At 42.1% G+C, this 27687-nt stretch overlaps 1 protein-coding gene across 2 annotated transcripts in view; it reads right to left on the reverse strand.

Annotated features, from left to right (window-relative positions):
- Window positions 1-27687, reverse strand: part of LOC124619721 (sodium-coupled monocarboxylate transporter 1-like) — a 180450-nt gene that overhangs the window by 137756 nt on the left and 15007 nt on the right. For both annotated transcript variants that reach the window (XM_047146284.1, XM_047146283.1), the window contains exons 2-3: window positions 22566-22768; window positions 16224-16383 (exon numbers count right to left, since the gene is read on the reverse strand). In XM_047146284.1, coding sequence (XP_047002240.1) covers window positions 16224-16383; window positions 22566-22759 — 354 coding nt within the window. In that variant the 5' untranslated portion in view covers window positions 22760-22768. The remainder of the gene's footprint in view (window positions 1-16223; window positions 16384-22565; window positions 22769-27687) is intronic.

A 27687-nucleotide genomic window follows, 5' to 3' on the forward strand; every position in this document is an offset into this window, starting at 1 on the left:
AGTAACGGTTTTGGGTGATATTCAACCATCTGACTCCAGCAACGTTGCTCAGGTCTTTGTCTCATCGGTCTGGCAGTCTTCCTCGGAGCTTGAGTCTCTTGGACACCATTCCAAACTGCCTTTCGTCCGTCGGTCATCATTACTTTTGGAAACATGGCCGACCCATCGCCATTTCATAGTGGGTGTTCTCGCCAGAATGTCCTCAACATCGGTAATTCATATCATATCTTCCACCCTCTTTTCTCCTTTTCTTCCAAATCCCAGCATAGACCTTTAGATGCCTCACAGTGCAGTTTCCGACTGTGTACTCACTGAAGTTTACAAGTCTCAAAATGATAAGTCAGAATAGGGGGGACTCACTGATCAAAACGTATTTTTACAGTTTCAGTGCCATGTTTGATCTGAATCTACACTGCTGGCCATTAAAATTGCTACACCAAGCAGAAATGCAGATAATAAACGGGTATTCATTGGACAAATATATTATACCAAATCTGACATGTGATTACATTTTCACGCAATTTGGGTGCATAGATCCTGAGAAATCAGTACCCAGAACAACCACCTCTGGCCGTAATAACGGCCTTGATACCCCTGGGCATTGAGTCAAACAGAGATTGGATGGCGTGTACAGGTAAAGCTGCCCATGCAGCTTCAACACGATAGCACAATTCATCAAGAGTAGTGACTGGCGTATTGTGACGAGCCAGTTGCTCGGTCACCATCGACTAGACGTTTTCAATTGGTGAGATATCTGGAGAAATGCGCTGGCCAGGGCAGCAGTCGAACATTTTCTGTATCCAGAAAGGCCCGTACAGGACCTGCAACATGCGGTCGTGCTTTATCCTGCTTGAAAAGTAGGGTTTCGCAGTGATCAAATGAAGGGTAGAGCCACGGATCGTAACACATCTGAAGTGTAACGTCCACTGTTCAAAGTGCCGTCAATGCGAACAAGAGGTGACCGAGACGTATAACCAATGGCACCCCATACCATCACGCCAGGTGATACGCCAGTATGGCGATGACGAATACACACTTCCAATGTGCGTTCACTGTGGTGTCGCCAAACACGGATGCGACCATCATGATGCTGTAAACAGAACCTGCATTCATTTTGCCATTCGTGCACCCAGGTTCGTCGTTGTGTACACCATCGCAGGAGCTCCTGTCTGTAATGCAGCATCAGGGCTAACCGCAGCCATGGTCTTGCAAACGTCCGCATCTGTTGACTCAGGGATCGAGACGAGGCTGCACGATCCGTTACAGCCATGCGGATAAGATGCCTGTCATGTCGAGTGCTAGTGATACGAGGCCGTTGGGATCCAACACGGCGTTCCGTATACCCTCCTGAACCCACCGATTCCATTTCCTGTTGACAGTCATTGGATCTCGACCAACGCGTGCAGCAATGTCGCGATACGATAAACCGCAATCGCGATAGGCTACAATCCGATCTTTATCAAGTCGGAAACGTGAGGGCACGCATTTCTGCTCCTTACACGAGGCATCACAACAACGTTTCACCAGGCAACGCCGGTCAACTGCTGTTTGTGTATGAGAAATAGGTTGGAAACCTTCCTCATGTCAGCACGTTGTAGGTGTCGCCTACGGCGCCAACCTTGTGTGAATGCTCTGAAAAGCTAATCATTAGCATATCACAGCATCTTCTTCCTGTCGGTTAAATTTCGCGTCTGTATCACGTCATCTTCGTGGTGTAGCAATTTTAATGGCCAGTAGTGTAGTTGAATGTCTTCCAAATGCTTGATGTGTCGAAAGATTTCCAGTCTTATGTCTCCTGTCATATTTACAAGGTGGCCAAGATAGACGTATTCTCTGAGAGTGTCCAGTAATGTGCTTTATGAGTTGTACATTTCTTACGCTGTTTCATTTGTTGTTGTTGTTGTGGTCTTCAGTCCTGAGACTGGTTTGATGCAGCTCTCCATGCTACTCTATCCTGTGCAAGCTTCTTCATCTCCCAGTACCTACTGCAACCTACATCCTTCTGAATCTGCTTAGTGTATTCATCTCTTGGTCTCCCTCTACGATTTTTACCCTCCACGCTGCCCTCCAATGCTAAATTTGTGATCCCTTGATGCCTCAAAACATGTCCTACCAACCGATCCCTTCTTCTAGTCAAGTTGTGCCACAAACTTCTCTTCTCCCCAATCCTATTCAATACCTCCTCATTAGTTACGTGATCTACCCACCTTATCTTCAGCATTCTTCTGTAGCACCACATTTCGAAAGCTTCTATTCTCTTCTTGTCCAAACCAGTTATCGTCCATGTTTCACTTCCATAAATGGCTACACTCCATACAAATACTTTCAGAAACGACTTCCTGACACTTAAATCTATACTCGATGTTAACAAATTTCTCTTCTTCAGAAACGATTCCCTTGCCATTGCCAGTCTACATTTTATAGCCTCTCTACTTCGACCATCATCAGTTACTTTACTCCCTAAATAGCGTAACTCCTTTACTACTTCAAGTGTCTCATTTCCTAATCTAATTCCCTCAGCATCACCCGATTTAATTTGACTACATTCCATTATCCTCGTTTTGCTTTTGTTGATGTTCATCTTATATCCTCCTTTCAAGACACTGTCCATTCCGTTCAACTGCTCTTGCAAGTCCTTTGCTGTCTCTGACAGAATTACAATGTCATCGGCGAACCTCAAAGTTTTTACTTCTTCTCCATGAATTTTAATACCTACTCCGAATTTTTCTTTTGTTTCCTTTACTGCTTGCTCAAGATACAGATTGAATAACATCGGGGAGCGGCTACAACCCTGTCTCACTCCTTTCCCAACCACTGCTTCCCTTTCATGCCCCTCGACTCTTATAACTGCCATCTGGTTTCTGTACAAATTGTAAATAGCCTTTCGCTCCCTGTATTTTACCCCTGCCACCTTCAGAATTTGAAAGAGAGTATTCCAGTCAACATTGTCAAAAGCTTTCTCTAAGTCTACAAATGCTAGAAACGTAGGTTTGCCTTTCCTTAATCTTTCTTCTAAGATAAGCCGTAGGGTCAGTGTTCCAACATTTCTACGGAATCCAACTGATCTTCCCCGAGGTCAGCTTCTATCAGTTTTTCCATTCGTCTGTAAATAATTCGCATTAGTATTTTGCAGCGGTGACTTATTAAACTGATTGTTCGGTAATTTTCACATCTGTCAGCACCTGCTTTCTTTGGGATTGGAATTATTATATTCTTCTTGAAGTCTGAGGGTATTTCACCTGTCTCATACATCTTGCTCACCAGATGGTAGAGTTTTGTCAGGACTGGCTCTCCCAAGGCCGTCAGTAGTTCTAATTAAATGTTGTCTAATCCGGGGGCCTTATTTCGACTCAGGTCTTTCAGTGCTCTGTCAAACTCTTCACGCAGTATCTTATCTCCCATTTCGTCTTCATCTACATCCTCTTCCATTTCCATAATATTGTCCTCAAGTACATCGCCCTTGTATAAACCCTCTATGTACTCCTTCCACCTTTCTGCCTTCCCTTCTTTGCTTAGAACTGGGTTGCCGTCTGAGCTCTTGAGATTCATGCAAGTGGTTCTCTTCTCTCCAAAGGTCTCTTTAATTTTCCTGTAGGCAGTGTCTACCTTACCCCTAGTGAGACAAGCCTCGACATCCTTACATTTGTCCTCTAGCCATCCCTGCTTAGCCATTTTGCACTTCCTGTCGATCTCATTTTTGAGACGTTTGTATTCCTTTTTGCCTGCTTCATTTACTGCATTTTTATATTTTCTCCTTTCATCAATTAAATTCAATATTTCTTCTGTTACCCAAGGATTTCTATTAGCCTTCGTCTTTTTACCTACTTGATCGTCTGCTGCCTTCACTACTTCATCCCTCAGAGCTACCCATTCTTCTTCTATTGTATTTCTTTCCCCCATTCCTGTCAATTGTTCCCTTATGCTCTCCCTGAAACACTCTACAAACTCTGGTTCTTTCAGTTTATCCAGGTCCCATCTCCTTAAATTCCCACCTTTTTGCAGTTTCTTCAGTTTCAATCTGCAGTTCATAACCAATAGATTGTGGTCAGAATCCACATCTGCCCCGGGAAATGTCTTACAATTTAAAACCTGGTTCCTAAATCTCTGTCTTACCATGATATAATCTATCTGATACCTTTTAGTATCTCCAGGATTCTTCCAGGTATACAACCTTCTTTTATGATTCTTGAACCAAGTATTAGCTATGATTAAGTTATGCTCTGTGCAAAATTCTACAAGGCGGCTTCCTCTTTCATTTCTTCCCCCCAATCCATATTCACCTACTATGTTTCCTGCTCTCCCTTTCCCTACCGACGAATTCCAGTCACCCATGACAATTAAATTTTCGTCTCCCTTCACTACCTGAATAATTTCTTTTATCTCGTCATACATTTCATTTATTACGCACAAATTTTGTCGTGGATTGTTTAATGTTCAATCCCACTGCCTGACATTCCGATGTGAGATCCTACACCAACACTTGCTTTTGTTAACCTGTTTTTCAAGGGCTACACATGCTGATAGGCATCGCTGGTGCGAGACTGAGACAGATACAGGAGGATATGGACAGATATAAGTGGGAGGATGAGGTGGACAGAGACAGGCTGAACAAGATGACACAGAGAGGGGGATAAGGATATGGACAGAGGGTGAAGGAGGAGGAGATGGACAAACAGACAGGGGAGTAAAAGGTGTAAATGTGTGTAATACGAGGATCGTCCACAAAGTAAATTCCGTTTCTATTTCTATCCGCGGCAGCGCTACGATCGCAGTTCCGAGCATGCGCGGCGGTTACTCTGACTCAAGGAGAAGACATGTACGCTGTTTTCAGATCGCTGCTGCCGACGTGTGCTTTGTAGTGCTTCTTTATAATGTCAGCCGTAATTGAAAATGCCGCCGCGTGTGAAATCAGATCTGTGATTCGTTTTCTAAATGCAAAAAAGTTAAACCAAAGGAAATTCAGTTGAAAATCTGCGAGGTTTATGGGCAAAATGCTATGAATGATTCAATGGTTAGAAGATAGGTCAGACTGTTCAGTGAAGGACGTGATCAAATCCACGATGAAGAATGAAGTGGACGCCCGTCTGTGATTACTGATGAACTGGTTCACACAATTGAAGAGAAGATTAAGCACTTACACTTAGTGCCCCTAGCTATGGAAGTTCTGCAAATCTGACGATCACTCATTCATGAAATTATTACTGAAAAACTTAAATTTCGAAAACTTTGCTCACGTTGCGTACCCAAAATTCTTACTGAACAACACAAAAAGAACGGATGGACAGTGTACATGGTTACAGAGAGACCATTAAGTAATTGCGCCGCGCAATACAGAACAAGCGCCGAGGATTACTGTCAAAAGGTGTTGTTTTTTTCCACGATAATGCCGGACCTCACACGGCGAATGTGACCAAACAACTCTTAACGTGAATTTCACTGGGACGCGTCTGATAGTCCTAAGTACAGCCCGAACCCCGCTCCTAGCGACTTTCATCTCTTCTTACACCTAAAATCTGTCCTTGGAGGTCAGCACTTCAACGATGATGACGAGCTGAAAGAACATGTTACCACGTGGTTGAATACACAGGCGGCAACCTGCTATGAAGAAGGCATGCAAGAACTTCTGCCACTCTATGACAAGTGCCTACAAAATTTCGGAAGTTGTGTAGAAAAGTAGTTTAGTAGTTGTAGATTTTTGTACAATAAATATTTTTTCTGTTCTGTACACGATTGTTTTATATAACCAAACGGAACTTACTTTGTGGACGACCCTCGTATACGAGGTGTGTGAGAAAAGCAATGAGAGTGATATTTTATCTACTATTTTTATTATGTTTTTTAACAACAATATTGTCCCCTTCAAAGAAGTTCCCTTTAGTAGCTATACGCCGTCGGAGTCGTGTTGTTCCCAGCCTTGGAAGCAGCCCTGAATGCCTTCAACAGGAAGGTCCTTCAACAAGACGGATACATTCTTTTGAATGTTGTCCATAGTTCCAAAATTACGTTCTTTTAAGATATTTTTCTATTTTGGTTAAAGAAAAAAGTCATATGTACCCATATCAGGTGAACAGTGGGGGCTTTGGAACGACAGGAATATCTTTCGAGGTCAAAAATTCAGTGATGGAAGTGACCATGTGACATTGGGCACTGCCATGATGGAGGCGTTAACCATTCGCATGAGCTAAACTACGATCAAAATTTGATGTACAGTGAAAGAGTTTACATTAACTGGTCTCCCATCATCCTTATTGTTAATATCCGCAGCTAGTGGTCTTGTGGTAGCGTTCTCGCTTCCCGCACACGGGGTCTCGAGTTCGATTCCCGGCGGTTTCAGGGATTTTTCCTGCCTCGAGATGACTGCGTGTTGTGTGTCGTCTTCATCATCATCCCCATAACGGTCGAGGAAGGGAATGACAAACCACCTCCACTAGGACCTTGCCTAGTAGGGCAGTGCGGGTCTCCGGCATCGTCCCCAACGCTTGTCGGAGTATGGGACCTTATCATCATCATCATTATTGTTAAACATCGGACTGGTCTCACAAGAGCACACACACATTCGTCTTCGTCGGTTTTTGATGTTGAAGATCTCCCTGAGTGACATTCATCTTCAATGTGTTCTCAATCTACAAAAAATGATCTGTGCCAGCGAAAAACTTGTGCTATAGATGTTATACATACATATATATATATATATATATATATATATATATATATGTTGTATATGTTCCCTATAGACCTGTTTCAACTTCACAAGGGTCACACTCGCGGATTCCCAAAGTTAAACACAAAACTTAATGACATAATGTTCCTCCAAATTCCACTGTTTCATTTTCGTAACACACAACAAAAATACAAAATCACTGATGGCGTTCTTATACATCACATAATGACTGTATGAAGCCAAAACTCGGACTGAGCATCTGGAAGAGACGAACACACCGGCCTACACGAGCAGAACAACACAGTGTTGCCAAATCGCTCGCAGTGTTGTCAGCAGTGGCAACTGCTGTATATGAGCAAAAGAGCACGTGAGCACCCTAACTTTTGACACCTTGCCGATTTATTGGTTATTTTTCTTTGAATGCTTTTAAACTAACGTAGATGATGCAATCTAAAAGATACGGCACTTAAATTTACCGCGACACACCTCCCCTAGGCTCCGTGAAACTTGGTATCAAGTTCGCGAGCACACCTTCACTTGTGCGCGTTTTAAGGAGCTTTTATGCGTGCGCAACTCGCGTGACGTAATTGCCTCACGGGCCAAATAGATACGGATTTGATAAACAACTTGCACTGCTCACGATGTGCACAGCTAGTCCTTGCCACCAACCGCGCGGCTCCCCCCGTCGGAGGTTCGAATCGTCCCTCAGGCATGGGTTTGAGTGTCGTCCATAGCGTAAGTTAGATTAAGTATTTTGTAAGCTTAGGGACCGATGACCTAAGCAGTTTGGTCCCATAAGATCTTACCACAAATTTACAATTTTTTTTCTTGACACTCAACTGGAAGTTTACATCAGTGTCACCAGGTGGTAGCACACTGCAACAGGCTTTTATTCCCATTCGTTCGGCATAAATGCTGCTAAGTGATAGCACACTCCTCAGATATGCTAATTTGGTCACTACATACTATAACAAAATTAGATCGGACATCAATATATGTTAAAGTCGAACTGACAGTAAAGCTGTTTCGTGGGTTTCTAAGGCTGGTCCCTGCAGAGGTTCGAGTCCTCCTTCAGGCATGGGTGTGTGTTTTGTCCTTAGGATAATTTAGGTTAAGTAGTGTGTAACCTTAGGGACTGATGACCTTAGCAGCTAATTCCCATAAGATTTCACACACATTTGAGCATTTTTGGGTTTCTAAGTGAAATTTTATCATACAGTAATCTATCTGAGGTGTTGAACATCATAAGGGCCTAAAGCATATCACTGTCGATTGTGGGACTGTAGCATTTTTTCATACTTCCGAAATCGTTGATCTTATAGTGAGCCACGTTTATATGTACTGTGGGCCCACATTTTATATATGAAAATTCAGGAAAATTTGTATCACTGGTTTCTCTGGTATTCACTTGTATGTGGGCTTTAGACCCTTATGGATATCAGCGCGTCATCTGTATTCTAGTCAAGTGACCAAGTTTTGGTAGACATTACAACTAGAGTTTAATGATTTCCACAAACGGCACTTTGTGTTTGGAGTTCGTTATTTACTGTGTGGGATCGACCTTCGTGTGCAGTGTAAACATGAACTATGTTAAATATATTTTAAATGGTAACAGGAAAGTTAAGCTGTGAAGATGGGTCGTGAGTCGTGAGCCGTGCTTGGGTGGCTCAGTCGGTAGAGCACTTGCCTACGAAAGGCAAAGGTCCGGAGTTCGAGTCTCGGTCCGGCACACAGCTTTAATCTGCCAGGAACTTTCATATCAGCGCACTCTCCGCTGTAGAGTGAAAGTCTCATTCTCGGAACAGAAAAGTAAATTATCAGGAAAACTTAGGCGCAAAAGAACTGGGTCCTCCGAGAACAGATCCATTGATTGACAGAGTGGCGAAGTCAAATAAGCGTGACTACAAGCGAACATTTAACAGCGAAATATACAGTTAGCACATGTTGTTGTGTGGGTGCACCGTAAGAATAACTGGTTTTCAGCCCAGAAGTAATTTCGCGAACAAATGCATCTGTTAGGGATGTTGTACATTTGTCCGAAAAAATGAAAAAGCAGAAAACTCCAACTTACACAAAAATGCGAAATGGAGAGCTGCGAGAACTTACACATTATGTCATTATGGCCTGAAACTGTACCTAATTATGTACAAAACAATAAAATTCATCAGAAACAATTCTTTCTTTTGCCAGATAAGTTATGCCTCTTATTATTATTACTATTATTATTGCTTTGTTGCTATTATTGGCAGTGGCTGTACTTGTATGAACTTGTTGATAATCATAATTGTTATATAGCAGATGCTCTTAATTTCACACTCTCAGATTTATCTGAATCTAAAAATTTGTGAACACACAGAATGTATATTCGCGAGTTGTCAGTCTCATCACTTTTCTCAGACGTCTTGTGCGTGTCAAACGCATGTGCCATCGATGCTTTGGGGAAAAGGCTAACAATTAATATTTCCTTTATTGAACAACCAGTAAACCCTTTCTTCCCTTACAGAATCGAACTCACGTATATAAAACTGCGTCACATGTCCGACTACTTTACAAAAGAGTTAATTTGTTAAATATTTTACATTAAGCATGTAAAAGAGTAGAAGTTCAGAAAAGGATTGATATTTTGTGTAGAGATCGTTGGAAGTTGCTAAGTTCTCTCACTATCAGTTACTGGATGAATATACAGGGTGCGTCAAAAAATGTATACACACTTTGAACTGTCATAGACAATTTATTTCCCGTTCTACAACGTTAAATATCTGTGAGAAAGTAATGTTATGTTTCTTCAACAGGTGGCAGCAGTGGCAAGGAAGTAACTGCAACATGGCGGACGTGCGTTTGAGCTTTGAAGCGCGGAAGCAGATAATTAAGTGGTACTGGAAGTTTGAGAATGTAGCTGCGGTTCGAAGACAGTGGAGAAGTGAGTATGGTACAGAACCACCTTCAAGGTTAACAATTACACGTCTACGAGACAAATTCGAAATTTCTACAGCTACAAGTGATGATTCCACAACTGCGGTCTTGGAACTGTTTCAGCGTTCGCCTCAAAAATCTTCAAGGCAAGCGGCACGTGAGAGTAATGTAAGTGCTAGTAGTGTGCTACGCATTCTGAAGAAAGGCAAGTTTCGTGTGTACATTCCAAGGCTGGTGCAACAGCTAAGTGACGACGATCCAGATCGAAGGTTAGAATTTTGTGAATGGGTTCAGGAGATGGTGAGACGTGAACTGGGATTTATGGGTAGCATAATTTGGTCGGATGAAGCCCAATTCAAACTCAATGGAACTGTCAATAGGCACAATTGTGTGTTCTGCGCTGAAGATAATCCTCACATTACAGTTGAAAAGGCTGTGAATTTGCCTGGTGTAAATGTGTGGTGTGGTCTGTCTGCAAGGGGACTCATTGGGCCTTTCCGCTTTGAAGGTACTGTTACTGGTGAAACGAACCTAACAATGCTTGCTGACTCCATATTCCCTGCCATTCGTGCACTATACGGTAATGATGAGTTTTATTTCCAACAAGATGGCGCCCCACTGCACTATCATAGGGACGTACGAGCATACCTGGATCACAATGTGCCATGCCAGTGGATAGGACGAAGGGGACCAATAGAGTTTCCTGCACGCTCTCCAGACCTCACGCCGCTGGATTTCTTCTTATGGGGCACAGTAAAAGATGAGGTGTATAAACGTAAATCACGTAACCTGGACACACGTTGGAATGAAATTCAAGCGGTGTGTGCAGAAATCTCATTGGACACTTTGGTGCGATGTACGGATTCAGTAGTGACTCGTACTCAGAAATGTATTGATGCTGATGGCCACCAGTTTGAACATTAATCACATTTGCAAAGTACATTTATTTTTCCAATTGGACTTTAAGCTTTTCATTTCCAGAAATTTAACATTGTAGAACGGGAAATAAATTTTCTATGACGCTTCAAAGTGTGTATACATTTTTTGACGCACCCTGTAGTCTGCGTAATTCGTACTTCATTTTAAGCAGAAGCTAGTTTTTCATGCATCTCAATGTTTATGACGTTCGTACCTCCTGAACTGCGTGTCGCACAAAGATATAATTCCGCAGGTACATTCAGGACCATATGTGGATATTTTCTGCAAAGTATGTAACGAACGGAGTTAGTAGTAAAGAAGTAGTAAATTTAGACATCACGCCTAATGTTAAAGTTTTACTGCAAAAACAGCGAAATTCTAGTAAGCAATAAACTTCTTCATTTCGTGATTTTGCAGTTAGTATCTACGAGAACAGGACACTATAGATTTGAAATAATGTGTGAAGTTTGTTGGAAGTCGCTACGTGCTCACACTCACAAATACTGAAAGACTGTCATCGGGATATTTTCGCACAGTGAGTTATGATGCCTCAGGACATATGCGCAGTTCCTAACTATATTACTTGTCTTATTGTGTTAAACGTATAACATAAGATTATACGTCTTAATGAGAAGACAATGACAGCTTTTAAAATTTTTAAATTCGGTCAATAACTATGCGAAATACTGGAAATCTAATTTTTGTTGCCCCTGGTCGTTGTAAGGCAACTTGTAACTGGGACGATGGACCATACAGCATCAACCGTAAACTGGGCTATCTGTTGAGTAACATTGATATCTTACAACATCACACCGCATACGAATTTTAAGCTTTCGCACTCGGTTTCTGTTTCATGAATAATAATTTCAGGAATCTAACGATACAAGAGATCAACAGAAGATGCCACCCCCAAAAGAAAAGCAACAATCTTCTCACAATGAGCCTCAATAATGCACAACATAAGATTTGATAAAATGCATACATATACCTGATGATCAAAAAGTCAGTATAAATTTGAAAACTTAATAACTTAATAAACCATGGAAGAATGTAGATAGAGAGGTAAAAATTGACACACATGCTTGGAATGACATGGGGTTTTATTAGAACCAAAAAACAAAAACAAAGTTCACAAAATGTCCGACAGATGGCGCTCGACAGCAAAACGTCAGTGAGTGCGCATGACAATCGTGTATAAAAGGAGCTGTAATGAGAGAGAGACAATCAGATGCGCCAGCAATCGCAGCATGTTGTCGTTACCTGAAGGCGCTTTTAGTGAAGTTGTATTATCAGAATGGGTAATTTGCTAGTTCAGCGTTACGATCCTGTCGCCATAGGAAGGGGATTCGAACTGGTAAAGATCCGTTGACAAATGCAGCTGTGGCGAGAATGATTTCGAAGTTCGAAGCCACGGGTTGTTTAGTCGATAGACCCCGTAGTGGCCGACCGAGCACAATGTGTAATGCTGCTGAGACAGTTCAGGAAGAAATGGAGACTGTAGCGGGTTCCTCTATGCACGGGGAAGTCAGCGCCCGTGCAGTCGCACGTCGCACCGGCATTCCATACACTACTGTTTGGTTGGCACTGAGGATGCTATCCGTACAAAATCCATCGGCATCATGAACTGTTACTTGGCGATTTAGTGAAGCGGAGGGCATTTGGGGTGTGGGTGGTTCAAAAGATGGCGGAAGATGACGATTGGTTGAGTAACGTGTTGTGGACCGGCGAAGCTCATTTCACGCTCCGAGGGTCTGTCAACGCTCACAACTGCAGAATTTGGGATACCGAAAATCCTAGAACTGTCGTGGAAACTCCATTGCACGACGAGAAAGTCACAGTATGGCTTGGATTTACCACAGCTACCGTTATCGGGTCTTTTTTCTTCGAGGAAATGCGTGATTCTGGTTTTGTAACTGCTACCGTGACGGGTGAGAGGTATGCCGATATGTTACAGAATCGCATCATCCCCAGCCTGGCTGATAAACACCTGCCTGAACGTACGATGTTTATGCAGGATGGCGCTCCACCCCATATTGCTAGACGCGTGAAAGATCTCTTGCGCGCGTCGTTTGGTGATGATCGTGTGCTCAGCCGCCACTTTCGTCATACTTGACCTCCCAGGTCCCCAGACCTCAGTCCGTGCGATTATTGGCTTTGGGGTTACCTGAAGTCGCAAGTGTATCGTGGTCGACCGACATCTCTAGGGATGCTGAAAGACAACATCCGACGCCAATGCGTCACCATAACTCCGGACATGCTTTACAGTGCTGTTCACAACATTATTCCTCGCCTACAGCTATTGTTGAGGAATGTTGGTGGACATATTGAGCATTTCCTGTAAAGAACATCATCTTTGCTTTGTCTTAGTTATGCTAATTATTGCTATTCTGGTCAGATGAAGTGCCATCTGTCGGACATTTTTTGAACTTTTGTATTTTTTTGGTTCTAATAAAACCCCATGTCATTCCAAGCATGTGTGTCAATTTGTACCTCTCTACCTACATTATTCCGTGATTTATTCAAATTTATACTGACTTTTTGATCAGCCGGTATTATATAAATAAAATAATCTTGCTTCGACCGAGAATGACTGCACAAGAGGTCTCCAAAATGAAATGACAACTTGTTTCTCCCCGTGATTAACTTTGCATGCCGGCCTGTGTGGCCGAGCGGTTCTAAGCTCTTCAGTCTGGAACCGCGCGACCGCTACGGCCGCAGGTTCGAATCCTGCCTCGGGCATGGATGTGTGTGATGTCCTTAGGTTAGTTCGGTTGAAGTAGTTTTACGTTCTTGGGGACTGGTGACCTCAGATGTTAAGTCCCATAGTGCTCAGAGCCATTTGAACCATTTTGCACCCTCTGAGGAAACTTGCGTGCTTGACCCGCACAGGCACAAATGGTTCAAATGGCTCTGAGCATTATGGGACTTAACATCTGAGGTCATCAGTCCCCTAGACATAGAACTACTTAAACCTAACTAACGTAAGGACATCACACACATCCATGCAAGAGGCAGGATTCGAACCTGCGACCGTAGCAGCCGCACAGGCACAACCAGCAGGGTGAGCGGAAAAACACTTGCTCCACAAAATTTCAATTTCACAGCACGAGGCCTACTCCCGTAACAATTAATGGGTGGACGTAATTAAACTTGCTGTGTTTCGAGTACTTCAGCGGAAGCTGTATGACTGTGCTTTGGAAAATGCTGAAACAACGTAGGTATGTTCATTAATCAGTGTGCTTCCGGGTTGGTGAGAAAAATAATAGTTCAACTTTCTGCCACCAGGTGAACAAATGGCACTGTAGCAGTCAGAATGTGAAATGTTTCCCGTTTTGGCATCACTCACTTGCTGACGCTTGTTGATTTCTTTTGTCAAGTGATAGTCGGTGTAAAGGGTAAAGAAGGTTGAAGTTTTCCGTGCAAAATGTAGTGGCTATTGAGAGCGAAGACCAGACATTGCTGATAAAGCTGTTTTATCAGAACAGGAACAATAGCAGCGCTTCACTGCGGGAATATTGCCGACAAGTATACCTGCGGAGTGGCAGCATGTTAATAAATGCTAAAAGATATGATCAAGAAATTGGAAGAAACAGGTGAATTAGTTGGTGCAGAAGGGAGAGGGAGGCGGCTTATGCTCATGGTAGTTGCTGATGAAGTTTCTCTGGCTGTAGCTGATCGTATAGCACACGCGTCAAATTCAGCAGCCAGTGCTCGAGCCGTGTCATGGGAATTGTCTGTCCTCTGGTCAATAGTTCAAAGGATTTTGCGGGGCATTTTACGCTGGTATCCATGCAAGACTCTTAAGGTACATAAAATGAATCCCCAAGATTGGCTACAAAACTGAGACTTTGCCCTCCGTTTTTTCGTACCCGAGACTCGAACTCGGGACCTTTGCCTTTCGCGGGCAAGTGCTCTACCGACTGAGCTACCCAAGAACGACCCGCGAAAGCCAAAGGTCCCGAGTTCGAGTCTCGGTCCGGCACACAGTTTTAATCTGCCAGGAAGTTTCGTACCAGCACACACTCCGCTGTAGAGTGAAAATTTCATTCTAGAAACAACCCCAAGGCTGTGGCTAAGCCATATCTCCGCAATATCCTTTCTTCCAGGAGTGCTAGTTCTGCAAGTTTCGCAGGAGAGCTTCTGCGAAGTTTGGAAGGTAGGAGACGAGGTACTGGCGGACGGGGCGTGAGTCGTGCTTGGGTAGCTCAGTCTGTAGAGCACTTGCCCGCGAAAGGCAAAGGTCCCGAGTTCGAGTCTCGGTCAGGCACACAGTTTTAATCTGCCAGGAAGTAACATTGAGATATGTTGCACATAACATATTACGTTGACAAGAACACGTCTAAATTGCCTGTATTAGCTGTCAAAAACGCATTTTAGTCCAGCTGAAACTGATATCATAGTCAGCCAAATAATATAGTCAATCCCATGCTAGCGTATTTGTTGCAGTAGAAAACGTTTGTCATCTTCTGCTGATAATGCCAACTAGTACTCTGCCCAAAATTAATGTCTGACATTAATTCCGCCACAGTTCGCTACCTGTCCTGTTTTGTTTGCCCTGCCTATGACGTGCGACATCTGTAATGCGGAGTGGCTGCCCAACACCACGACTTCTGGACGTGGTTTCACCTTGGTTTCGCCACATGTTGAAGACACTCACCACAGCACTCCTCGAACACCGGACAAGTCGTGCAGTTTCCAAAATGCTCGTGCTGAGCCTCCGTACCATCACAATCTGCCCTCGGTCAAAGTCAGATAGATTGCCCGTCTTCCACATTCCACACACGGACAGCACGCTCACTGATACTACCTGAACCGTGCGTGTGTCTGACCAGCAGACATTCCTCGCCTGGTGACGCTGCTAGCGCCTCCACGGGTGTATATCAGCAGTAGGTCGGTGGTCATAATGTTGTTCCTGATCAGTGTATTAGAGTCATGGCGTCAGTTCTCTGTTTCCAACTTCATTTCGAGGTTCTTCAAATAAATCAAGTACCGAAGGTACTTATAAATACATATTTCTGTTCTGATTAACACACAAACACAAAACAAAAGCAGTCCAGTGATGGTACACGTGTAGAATTACAGGTCATTCAAAGTTAAAAAGCGTTAACCAGGAAAAGAAATTATAAAAGAAGCCACTGACCCCTCTGAATGGGACTGAGGACCTCAGAAATTAAGTCCCATAGTGCTCAGAGCCATTTGAACCATTTGAGCCATATGAATGTGAGAGAGTAATCCATCGAGACCCACCATGGATATATAAACGTGTGCAACTGTACAAGATCTACAGGTGTTTGTGTGCGATTCAGTGATAAGAATGAGTATTTATAACACTCCTCAGTGTTCTTTTTACTGGAGTAACTTCAAAACTAAGATTAATACTGACAGCTAATTATGTCCACAAAAAAAAACTCTAATCTATTTCTTTGTCACCTTGATAATAATGGTTTAAACCTGTGAAATGTGTTGTGGAATAAAATAAAAACTGACACAGATAATTTTTTAAATTTCTCTTTTATAGCCTTAATCTGCTCTAAGACGTAATTAGTGGTTCTGATCTAGTTATTAGTAGAGTCACCTTTTGCAGTTATGACTGTATCGAAAACAACAAAAAGCTGAAAATTTCAAATTAGCTACAGAACAAAGACTATTATTAAGCAAGTTTTTGAGATATCTCTTTCAAAAACAACAGCATTAGGGACATGTTATTGTAACAGCATTAATACCACCATACCTCGTAAGTAGATGTGATGTGGAGGTCGTAGAAGACTGGCAGGAAAGCAAGTGCATTTACAATGGAGCTGATGATGAGTCCCAGACAGACGTAGCTGAACTGGATGCCGTACAGATACGCTTCAGTCGCCATCCCCAGCAGTGTGACACCCGACACAAAGCTGTTGACACAAATATCTGCTCCAGTACTCCCGTGATAGCTTACAAGGGAACCTCCCCATCGCACCCCCCTCAGATTTGGTTATAAGTTGGCACAGTGGATAGGCCTTAAAAACGGAACACAGATCAATCGAGAAAACAGGAAGAAGTTGTGTGGAACTATGATAAAAATAAGCAAAATATACAAACTGAGTAGTCCATGCGCAAGATAGGCAAGATCAAGGAGAATCTGAGCTAAGGAGCGCAGTGGTCCCGTGGTTAGCGTGGGCGGCTGCGGAATGAGAGGTCCTTGGTTTAATTTTTTATTTTCAGACTATTATTACCTGTCCGTCCGTTATGTTTCCATCACTTTTTTGGGAGTGATTATCACATCCACAAGAAAACGTAAATCGGGCAAGGTAGAAGAATCTTTTTACCCATTCGCCAAGTGTACAAGTTGGGTGGGTCAACAACATATTCCTGTCATGTGACGCACATGCCGTCACCAGTGTCGTATAGAATATATCAGACGTGTTTTCCTGTGGAGGAATCGGTTGACCTATGACCTTGCGATCAAATGTTTTCGGTTCCCGTTGGAGAGGCACGTCCTTTCGTCTACTAATCACACGGTTTTGCGGTGCGGTCGCGAAACACAAACACTAAACTTATTACAGTGAATAGAGACGTCAATGAACGAACGGACAGATCATAACCTTACGAAGATAAAAAGTAAACTTTACACTCGAGGGAGGACTTGAACCAAGGACCTCTCGTACCGCAGCCGCTCACGCTAACCATGGGACCACGGTGCTCCGTAGCTCACACTTTCCTTGATGTTGCATATCTTGCGCATGGACTATTCAGTTTGTATATTTTGCTTTTTTTTTCATAGTTCCACACAACTTCTTCCTGTTTTCTCGATTGATCTGTGTTCCGTTTTTCAAGGCCTATCCACTATGCCAACTTATAACTAAATCTGAGGGGGGTGCGATGGGGAGGTTCCCCTGTTAGATCTGTCATTCAGTTGCAAAGTGTACTTACTTTTTGCAGGATTTGGTGGCATACCATTTCAAAATCTAACTTATATCATATTTTTCACTAAAGAAATATTCTGAAGGATTGTCTCGAGATTTTCGTGTCCAATGTGATTGAGTTATGCACATAAGTTGGATGATGGAGTGACTGAGATGACATTTTTAAATGTCGTTATTAAATTCTATGTGTGGCAAAATGCAACAACCAAAATATTGTTTGTTTTCTATGACTTGTAACCAGTAGTAGCGCCATCACAGTGAGTGAAAATATGAGGGTTGTTCGGAAAGTGAGGAACGATCGGTAACGTAATGGAAACCTCAGTGAAAATCAAAACTGTTTTCTTTGCACATTTAGCTACACCTTCCAGGTACTTCTCTACAAAGTCGTCGCTCCGACTTAGAAATTTGTCGGAGCGTTATACCAAATCTCCAATAACATCGTCATAGAAGGCAGCCGCCTGCGCTTTCCGATAATTCTCTACGCTGGTCTATAGCGCGTAGCCTGCGCCCAAGTGTTGTCTTCGTATCCAGCGTTTCATGTCAACAGAGATGGTACTCAGGACGAGCCAATTAGGGCTGTGTTGTGGATGATCGAACACTTCCCATCGAAAAGGATGCAGGAGCGTCTTCACTGCCCCTGCAAAGTGCGGCCGAGAATTGCCATAAAGAAGGAAGTGCGTGGCAGTTGTGTTAGGCGGGCTGCATTCCATAAGGCGAAGCCTCTCAGCGGACCCTCCTACTTGGAGGGGGACATCGTTGTTCTAGGCAGCTTTACTCGCTCACAGGGCGCTCACAACTGAAAAGAGCGTCTTGATGCGATCGACGGGCATACTAGAGACACTACCCAACACATCTGTGAAAAGCCTCGTCGGATTTTCACGATGATTTCCATTTCACGGTCGATCGTTCCTCACTTACCGAATAGACCTCGTATTTGTGATATGGTGAATCTATTACTCTTCTGAAAAGAGCAGCTTTTATTTCTTACTACTGAAAAAGAAATGATGACGCTAGTAAAGGCTTCACTATAAATAACTGTATGTAGCAAAACTAAAATATCAGTTTGAGTACTGTTATGGCCTGTTCACAATAATGTATGCTGTTTGAAGGTTTTTTATTAAAGGAAAAACATTGCTTGATTGCAGATGTAAAAAATTGGAGTATTTATTTTAAGTCAGGCTCTGGCTTTTTAAGATACAGTTTTTTGCAAAGTTGACATAGATGCTTTCTGCCACTTGACTGACAGTGACTATAAGCACGTGAGCTGGCAAGTTGGCTGGCTGAGCAAATGGTAACATCGTAATACTCAGGAATTGCGGACTTCACCTTAAGATCACCTTTAAATAATGATGAACATGTTTCTTAGATAATGTAAGCCGAGAACAGAATCGTTAAACCATAACATTATAAATGGTTTTATATGTAATATGCAATAAATACAGAACATTAACAAAATTGACTTTTCATTTTGATTGTAGTTAACATTCATTTCACTTGATCATTTAATTTCATTTGATAATACAGCTAAAGTGACTTAGTCTGCGATTGCGCACGACGAAAGAGGCATCGTGTGGACATACCGTAAGTATTATACATGACATCGCAAGTTTATATTTTTTATTTCGTCTTGCAATGACACTGGCGAATTGGGCCGCTAGTATCGTATGCTATAGGTAACAAGCTCTCCATCTGTCACTTGTTTCACATTCTCAACGATCCCAGCAAGTGGCAACCGGGTTCAGTAGTAGCGAATTTTGTACTGCAACGACAAGTGAAACAACAAAGGCAGATAAAACAGCTTTAACAATTGTTATTACTTCGGATGTTTTTGTATCTTGTATTTAAAATGCCTTCGAACTAACATGACGCAAAATCCAGAGCTTGAAAGTGATATTACAATTACTAAGGAACAGTTTCGTGCATTGTATCACCCAATATACCCCGGGACTCTATTACTACAATAGCATATGCTAGCCATATCAATTTACAGGTGTGCGCTGAAATACTTACGCCTAAATATCAAGTATGTGTTTTCTTACGTTGACGAAATGCGTAATTGAGGTTATATTCATACTCTAATTGGTTGCAGGATTGTCTCAAAATGAAAGAAGAATGCAAAACGTGAGCATTTCTAGGACAAACGCTATACCCTCTACAATTATTTTGTGGGCGGATTAGATCTATTTGTCAGGGTTGTAGGGAAGTACGCAATGAGAGGGAGAACAAAAAAGTGGACAGTAAGAATAATACACCATTTTGTGGACTTCGCCATAGCTGCTGCGTTGCTAGAATGCAGACGGGATGCAATCGAAAATAAATGGGCAAGAAGGGATATAATGCAATATTACGCATTGAAACTTGATAGAACTCAAAATACGACCTACTATGAGAGGCCTGCTGAAAAAGGTGATAACAGTTCAGAAGAGGCCGATGGACAGCAAGAGTACCTCAGGCGATGCTATCAGTTCAGTCTGTCATTAAACGCTTTAGACTTGCCAGGGACGAGAAATTCTCACCAGAAGCGCACATCGAGTTGTAGGTTCAGAAGATGTGAGGGTCTCACCTTTAATCGTTGTACAGATTTCAAGGTATTTTAATGCATCACAAGTGAAAGCAAGTGTTTCTTTAGGTTTCACAGTATGTAATCAGAAAATCACACTAGTTAAAGATTAAATTTTCAAAGTAAGAACATAATGTGTTTTTTTCCTTTCATGTAAATTATGTACTACTTGAGTCCACGGGTATGAAACATGATCTAAACTCCCTCCGAATGGGCCCTGAAGGCCTAGCTGTACCTGTAAAATTTAATCAAAAAAAAATTAAAAAACCAAATATATTTTGTTTTATACATGTAGTAGCTCAGAAATAGATTTTCATTAAAATAGGAGATTGTATGTGTCTTCAGGACGCAGGAGGATAATAAATACATTTAAAACAAAATTGTATCGTTGAACACTTAGTCATGGAACTATTTAATAATTTTCTGTTCCAAGTGACGGTTGAAGACTGGCCAACAAAAGAAATAAACCCGAAGATTAAAAACAGCCTGTAGATCTTGAAGAACAGATTTATCAAACGCATGACTTACCTTCGAAAAAGAGTAGTAAAGATTAGGAAAGTGTTTATCAATAGGAAATCATGAAGAAATATTTGTAAAGATATTAAACCCTCGTCTCTCATAGGATTTTATGTGTGTAAATGTGTATATTTACTAAAATTGCTTAGGGAGTTAAGAAGCTTAACAAGGTAAGATTATTGGTGAAATGGTATGACTGAATGAATTCACTTTCAAGTATTGCAGAAGCCTGTAGAAACAAACCTAGCGAAAGATGAATAAAATTACGAGTGAATAAATCAGCATGAAAGGGATAACTAGCATAAACTATAACTGTACAAGAAGAGATAAAATATTGTAAAACTATATACAATGTAAATAAAATTGTGATTTGCTTATGTACTATTCTGTATTACTTAAATTTTATTATACCAGTTAGTAAAATAATTAAAGGACAAGTCATACGAGTATATACTGTGTGATATTTGTCGACTTTATCCGCTACTAGAGAGTCCCTACAAAAGTCTCAAACACAGAGATGTGAATGAGGTATATGGTACAAATGTAGCAGCCTCCCATGAGAGAGCATTGGTTAGCGCACTGCAGTCGCATTCGGGTAGACGATGGTTCAAATCCGCGTCCAGCCATCCTGATTTAGGTTTTCCATGATTTCCGTAAATTGCTTCAGACAAATGCCGGGACGGTTCCTTTCAAAGGGCAGGGTCGGTCTCCTTCCCTATCCTTCCCTAATCCGAGCTTATACTCCGTCACTAATGTCCTCACTGTCGACGGGACGTTAAACACTAATCTCTTTCTCCTCCTCCCACGAGTCAGCCATCGCAACAATGGTTGTCGCACAGAAGCTGTACTTCAGAGAAGTGTACTTGCATGTCATTGATTAACAGAGTTATTGGAACAGAGCCATGGAGCAGCCTCCAATGAGATGCTGGTCGGCACAGGTGGTACGCAGGCACGAACCAACGTATAGAGAAAGACACTCACCTGACGAACAATGGGGCTACGGGGAAGTTGTTCGTGATGCAGTCTCCAATGAGGTTGTCATAGGCGCTGGTGGCAGTCACGTAGAGTGGTCGCAGATGTAACATTATGTGATTGCCTTATCATTTTAAATCATTCACTAATCGAGCAGTCGCTCAGCAACAGCTACAGTTAGCAAATAATGTTGCGAGAATGTAAAATGTGAACGTCCTGTGACGTAACGTGTTTATTGTCGAAGCGCCGTCAGAGATGCAGTGAGTTAATGACTTTGAAAACCGCGGTCCGAAAAACGGGCAGAAGAAGAACACTTTTACACAATTTTTTGATGTACGAGATATTCTCGATGAACAGTTACTCAATTACTCATTCTTCTCTTGTCTCTTGTAACTTGTATCGGACGCGCATGTCTTGCCATTATTGTTAAAAATAATATTATTTTGGTGTAAAGTAAAAGTGCAGTACTAAAAGTGCAATACTGCATAGCAGTAGATTTATTGTGCGACGTGTATGTGAAAACGTCAAAGGAATTGTTTTCATTGCGAGAAGAGAAGTGCCAGTCAAAACAGCATCCATGTTAAATCCTTCATTGCAGTATAAGTTCATCTATTGATTACCATAAATTCAGAGTTAAATGGAACTGGTGTATGGACTATTTATTAAGTATAGAATCTATGTCTCACTTCTTCATGAAGTTATTTAATGTTCTTTATGTTTCTGCCAAATAGAGAGTTCACAGTCACGAGTTCATTCTTCGAAATCGGACGGAAGTTGCATGCGGCGAAATATTTTCTCCGCGCCATATTCTAGTGGTAAATGCATGATAAACTACGGTCCCTTAGGGAATTCATGTTGAGCTATCCAAAAATAATTATATTTTGAATAGGCATTTACTCTTCTCTGCAATGCAACTTTCGACCGATCAGACGATCCACCAAGAACCAGCCGCACACGGTCGGCGTTCGCAAATATATTTCCACCGCTGATTATAGCTGGATGTAACAGCACAAAAGTAAACATATTGTTATAATTAGCGACTACGAACGGGGACATTTATAACTGTGTGTTTATATATACACATTACGTAAACATATCGTTATACAGAGAGAAATGTTCTCACCTGGCGATGAGTGACATGGCTATGGGGAAGGTCTTCATGGAGCGGCCTCCCATGAGGTACTCGTCAGCGCTGGATGCGGGCGCGCAGAAGCCGTAGTAGACGCCGATGGCGGCGCTCACTCCCAGCATGCCAGCGAACACGGCGTAGTCGACGCCGCCCATCAGGGCTGCAGCTGCTGCCGACGACGCCTCCATCGCAGCCCACTGCCGGTCACCGTTTGCAAACGAGGAAGCAAAGCATTAGGTTGGTGCATATGTTCGTAGTGTATTCCCGTAAGTCACCACAGATACACGTAACAGAGGCTTTAGTCATAAATAATATGATCTCTCTTACTATTTGCAACAGTCTGCCAAAGCTAGGGTAACTTTTCGATTCAACGAATGTAAAAATCACGTGGTTTTCAGGCGAAGAACTCGTCAAGTCATGTTCAGAGCGCATTTTCATCCGGGAAGGAAGTTCCTTGAAGATTGTTTGACAGAGAGCGGGAAAGGTGAAAACCTAAGGTCGCAAGGTCAGGTGAATAAGGTGGGTGCAAAATGACTTCCCAGTCCAACTGTACAGTCCTTTTTGTCAGTCTGGCATAATGCGGGCGGGCGTTATCGTCGGATACCATCACTCCACGCAGTCTTCCTGGTCGTTGTTCTTGGACTACGTCTACAAGACATTCCAGCTGTTGACAATAAATTACAGCAGTGATGGCTACAGCTCGAGGAAGCAATTCGTAGTACACCACACCGTCGCTGTTCCACCAGATGCATAGCATTGCCTTTTGTGGATGTGTGCAGGTCTCTGTACAGGGAGTTTCTCCTTGGGCTCAACCATTCCTTCCGTGTCCTTTGTTGTTGTTGTGGTCTTCAGTCCTGAGACTGGTTTGATGCAGCTCTCCATGCTACTCTATCCTGTGCAAGTTTCTTCATTTCCCCGTACCTACTGCAACCTACATTCTTCTGAATCTGCTTAGTGTATTCATCTCTTGGTCTCCCCCTACGATTTTTACCCTCCACGCTGCCCTCCAGTACTAAATTGGTGATCCCTCGATGCCTCAGAACATATCCTACCAACCGATCCCTTCTTCTGGTCAAGCTGTGCCACAAACTTCTCTTCTCCCCAATCCTATCCAATACTTCCTCATTAGTTATGTGATCTACCCATCTAATCTTCAGCATTCTTCTGTAGCACCACATTTCGAAAGCTTCTATTCTCTTCTTGTCCAAACTATTTACCGTCCATGTTTCACTTCCGTACATGGCTACACTCCATACAAATACTTTCAGAAATGACTTCCTGACACTTAAATCTATACTCGATGTTAACAAATTTCTCTTCTTCAGAAACGCTTTCCTTGCCATTGCCAGTCTACATTTAATATCCTCTCTACTTCGACCATCATCACTTATTTTGCTCCCCAAATAGCAAAACTCCTTTACTACTTTAAGTGTCTCATTTCCTAATCTAATACCCTCAACATCACCCGACTTAATTCGACTACATTCCATTATCCTCGTTTTGCTTTTGTTGATGTTCATCTTATATCCTCCCTTCAAGACACCATCCATTCCGTTCAACTGCTCTTCCAAGTCCTTTGCTGTCTCTGACAGTATTACAATGTCATCGGCGAACCTCAAAGCTTTTATTTCTTCTCCATGGATTTTAATACCTACTCCGAATTTTTCTTTTGTTTCCTTTACTGCTTGCTCAATATACAGACTGAATAACATCGGGGAGAGGCAACAACCCTGTCTCACTCCCTTCCCAACCACTGCTCCCCTTTCGTGCCCCTCGATTCTTATAACTGCCATCTGGTTTCTGTACAAATTGTAAATAGCCTTTCGCTGCCTGTATTTTACCCCTGCCACCTTTAGAATTTGAAAGAGAGTATTCCAGTCAACATTGCCAAAAGCTTTCTCTAAGTCTACAAATATTAGAAACGTAGGTTTGCCTTTCCTTAATCTTTCTTCTAAGATAAGTCGTAAGGTCAGTATTGCCTCACGTGTTCCAGTATCTCTACGGAATCCAAACTGATATTCCCCGAGGTCGGCTCCTACTAGTTTTTGCATTCGTCTGTAAAGAATTCGTGTTAGTATTTTGCAGCTGTGGCTTATTAAACTGATTGTTCGGTAATTTTCACATCTGTCAACACCTGATTTCTTTGGGATTGGAATTATTATATTCTTCTTGAAGTCTGAGGGTATTTCGCCTGTTTCATACATCTTGCTCACCAGATGGTAGAGTTTTGTCAGGACTGGCTCTCCTAAGGCCGTCAGTAGTTCCAATGGAATGTTGTCTACTCCGGGCGCCTTGTTTCGACTCAGGTCTTTCAGTGCTCTGTCAAACTCTTCACGCAGTATCGTATCTCCCATTTCATCTTCATCTACATCCTCTTCCATTTCCATAATATTGTCCTCAAGTACATCGCCCTTGTACAGACCCTCTATATACTCCTTCCACCTTTCTGCTTTCCCTTCTTTGCTTAGAACTGGGTTTCCATCTGAGCTCTTGATGTTCATACAAGTGGTTCTCTTATCTCCAAAGGTCTCTTTAATTTTCCTGTAGGCAGTATCTATCTTACCCCTAGTGAGATAAACCTCTACATCCTTACATTTGTCCTCTAGCCATCCCTGCTTAGCCATTTTGCACTTCCTGTCGATCTCATTTTTGAGACGTTTGTATTCCTTTTTGCCTGCTTCATTTACTGCATTTTAATATTTTCTCCTTTCATCAATTAAATTCAATATTTCTTCTGTTACCCAAGGATTTCTACTATCCCTCGTCTTTTTACCTACTTAATCCTCTGCTGCCTTCACTACTTCATCCCTCAAAGCTACCCATTCTTCTCCTACTGCATTTCTTTCCCCCATTCCTGTCAATTGTTCCCTTATGCTCTCCCTGAAACTCTGTACAACCTCTGGGTCTTTCAGTTTATCCAGGTCCCATCTCCTTAAATTCCCTCCTTTTTGCAGTTTCTTCAGTTTTAATCCACAGGTCATAACCAATAGATTGCGGTCAGAGTCCATATCTGCCCCTGGAAATGTCTTACAACTTAAAACCTGGTTCCTAAATCTCTGTCTTACTATTATATAATCTATCTGATACCTTTTAGTATCTCCAGGCTTCTTCCATGTATACAACCTTCTATCATGATTCTTCAACCAAGTGTTAGCTATGATTAAGTTGTGCTCTGTGCAAAATTCTACCAGGCGGCTTCCTCTTTCATTTCTTGTGTTACCATAAAGACGCTATGTCTCGTCGCCAGTAACAATACAGGATAGGAACGGTTGATGTTGTTCACAAGCCGATTAATGACGAGCAAGCAGAGAAGCACATATGCTCACCCGCCGATTATTGTGATTTTTAGCTTAGAGAATGCAGTACCCATACACCCGATTTTTCAAATGCCCCACAAAGGTAAAAAGATCAGTTCATCACATCTGCCATTTCCCGAATAGTCTGACGTGGATCATTGTAGGTTAATGCGTTTAAACGATATTAATGAAACCCCAATGATCTTCCTGAACATCGAGAGTCACTAATGACAAAGCGATATACTCCAGTCGAATAGCAGATATACCTTGCAAAAGGTGGGGTAGAAGAGTTTATTTTTTTCACTCATTCATATGGTTGGAAAGATTAGAAAACCGAGTTTTGCCAACAAAATTTCGCTTGGGAAAACTTTCTGCAGTCAAAAAACTTGGAAAATTTCGGCCTTTTTTCAGTTTTTTAAAAATATCTCCGTTTTTTGCTCCTATCGCTTTAACGTCTATTTTCTTTTTAAAGAGCACAAAATTCTCTAGAAATTTGATGCTTGCCATTTTTTTTACTCCCAATATCTAAGGCGCTACAGCGCCTCAATAAATACAAATTTTTCAAGTTTTGAGCGTAGTGGCAAGATACCTTATTTTTTAACACCATTTTTTCAGTTTCTGTTTGTGTAGTATAAATACATTATACATCATGTTATATGTTGGAATTTACCACCTCACTTTCAGGTACTCAATTTCTCTGTATGCAACATGAGGATTGGTGGGCACCCAACTATTGCGATTCTTACATCACTACCTGAAGTTCACTATGAGCCACCTCAGCCCAGGTATATGTAAAACTATAAATATAAAAATACATCATTAAGGGACATAGACACACACACACACACACACACACACATACATACACACACACACACACACACACACACACACACACACACACACACGCACACAAAATAAATTGTCTGAGGAAACTGAACTATTATTAGCTGCAATAGGCAACCTAATTAGGTAGGTAATTATTTTTGTGTATAAAAGTCACACAGTTGACATTAAAAATAAGTAGCTTTATTACAATTAAAATGCATTGTCAGTTACTAAAAAATGTTGACAGTTCTGGGTGTGTCATACTTGTAACATCGCACTTTAGCGCACTTGAGACAGATATGAGCATCACTTCCAGCGTTTTGATGGGCCAGGTTCCCCAGTGTCACCAGAAATACCTTGAGTTACTGATTCAGGGTCTGTACATAGAGTTGATCCCAAATTGACCTCTTCTTTAAACAGCGAGTCAGCCTAAGCAAGTTCGTTGATTTCGTCAGCGGTAGCCTCAACATCCTCCATAACATCTTCTTCACCGTCTTCATATAAATATTTTGGCACGTTTTCACAGTTGACCCCAATACACTTCTTGCAAATTGAAGAACATTTCAAACCCGCTTTTCTGCAGGAGCACGTTCCGCCACAGTTCAGCTTGCATGAGCATGAAACAATGTGAAGAAGTACTTCAGGTGCTGGATCTTGGCTCATTATAACGGGTATTGAGCCGTGGTCACTGTGATTCCAGTCCCATTTCTCAGAAGGTTTCCAGTTTCCCATCCAACTTTGGACTTGTTGGTAAGTCGGCAACGAATGATGTTGTGTAGCATCTTGTGTAGGTGGCAATCGTGCAAGATTTAGTTTGCTTTTTGTGGCAGACTTGGCGAATAGCTGGTACTGCAAATGGTCTAGTGTGTGGGAACTGCTGACACCTCTACTATACAATGCGATAGTAACCTGTTCTCCTGCTGTTATTATTTCTTCACGGGTAGCATGTGGTTAATGAAGGTGCAAAGCGCTGAGGTTAGGTGTTCATTTTT

This window comes from Schistocerca americana, chromosome 6, assembly GCF_021461395.2.
Source record: "Schistocerca americana isolate TAMUIC-IGC-003095 chromosome 6, iqSchAmer2.1, whole genome shotgun sequence".
In the NCBI taxonomy this organism is placed as follows: Eukaryota; Metazoa; Arthropoda; class Insecta; order Orthoptera; family Acrididae; genus Schistocerca; species Schistocerca americana.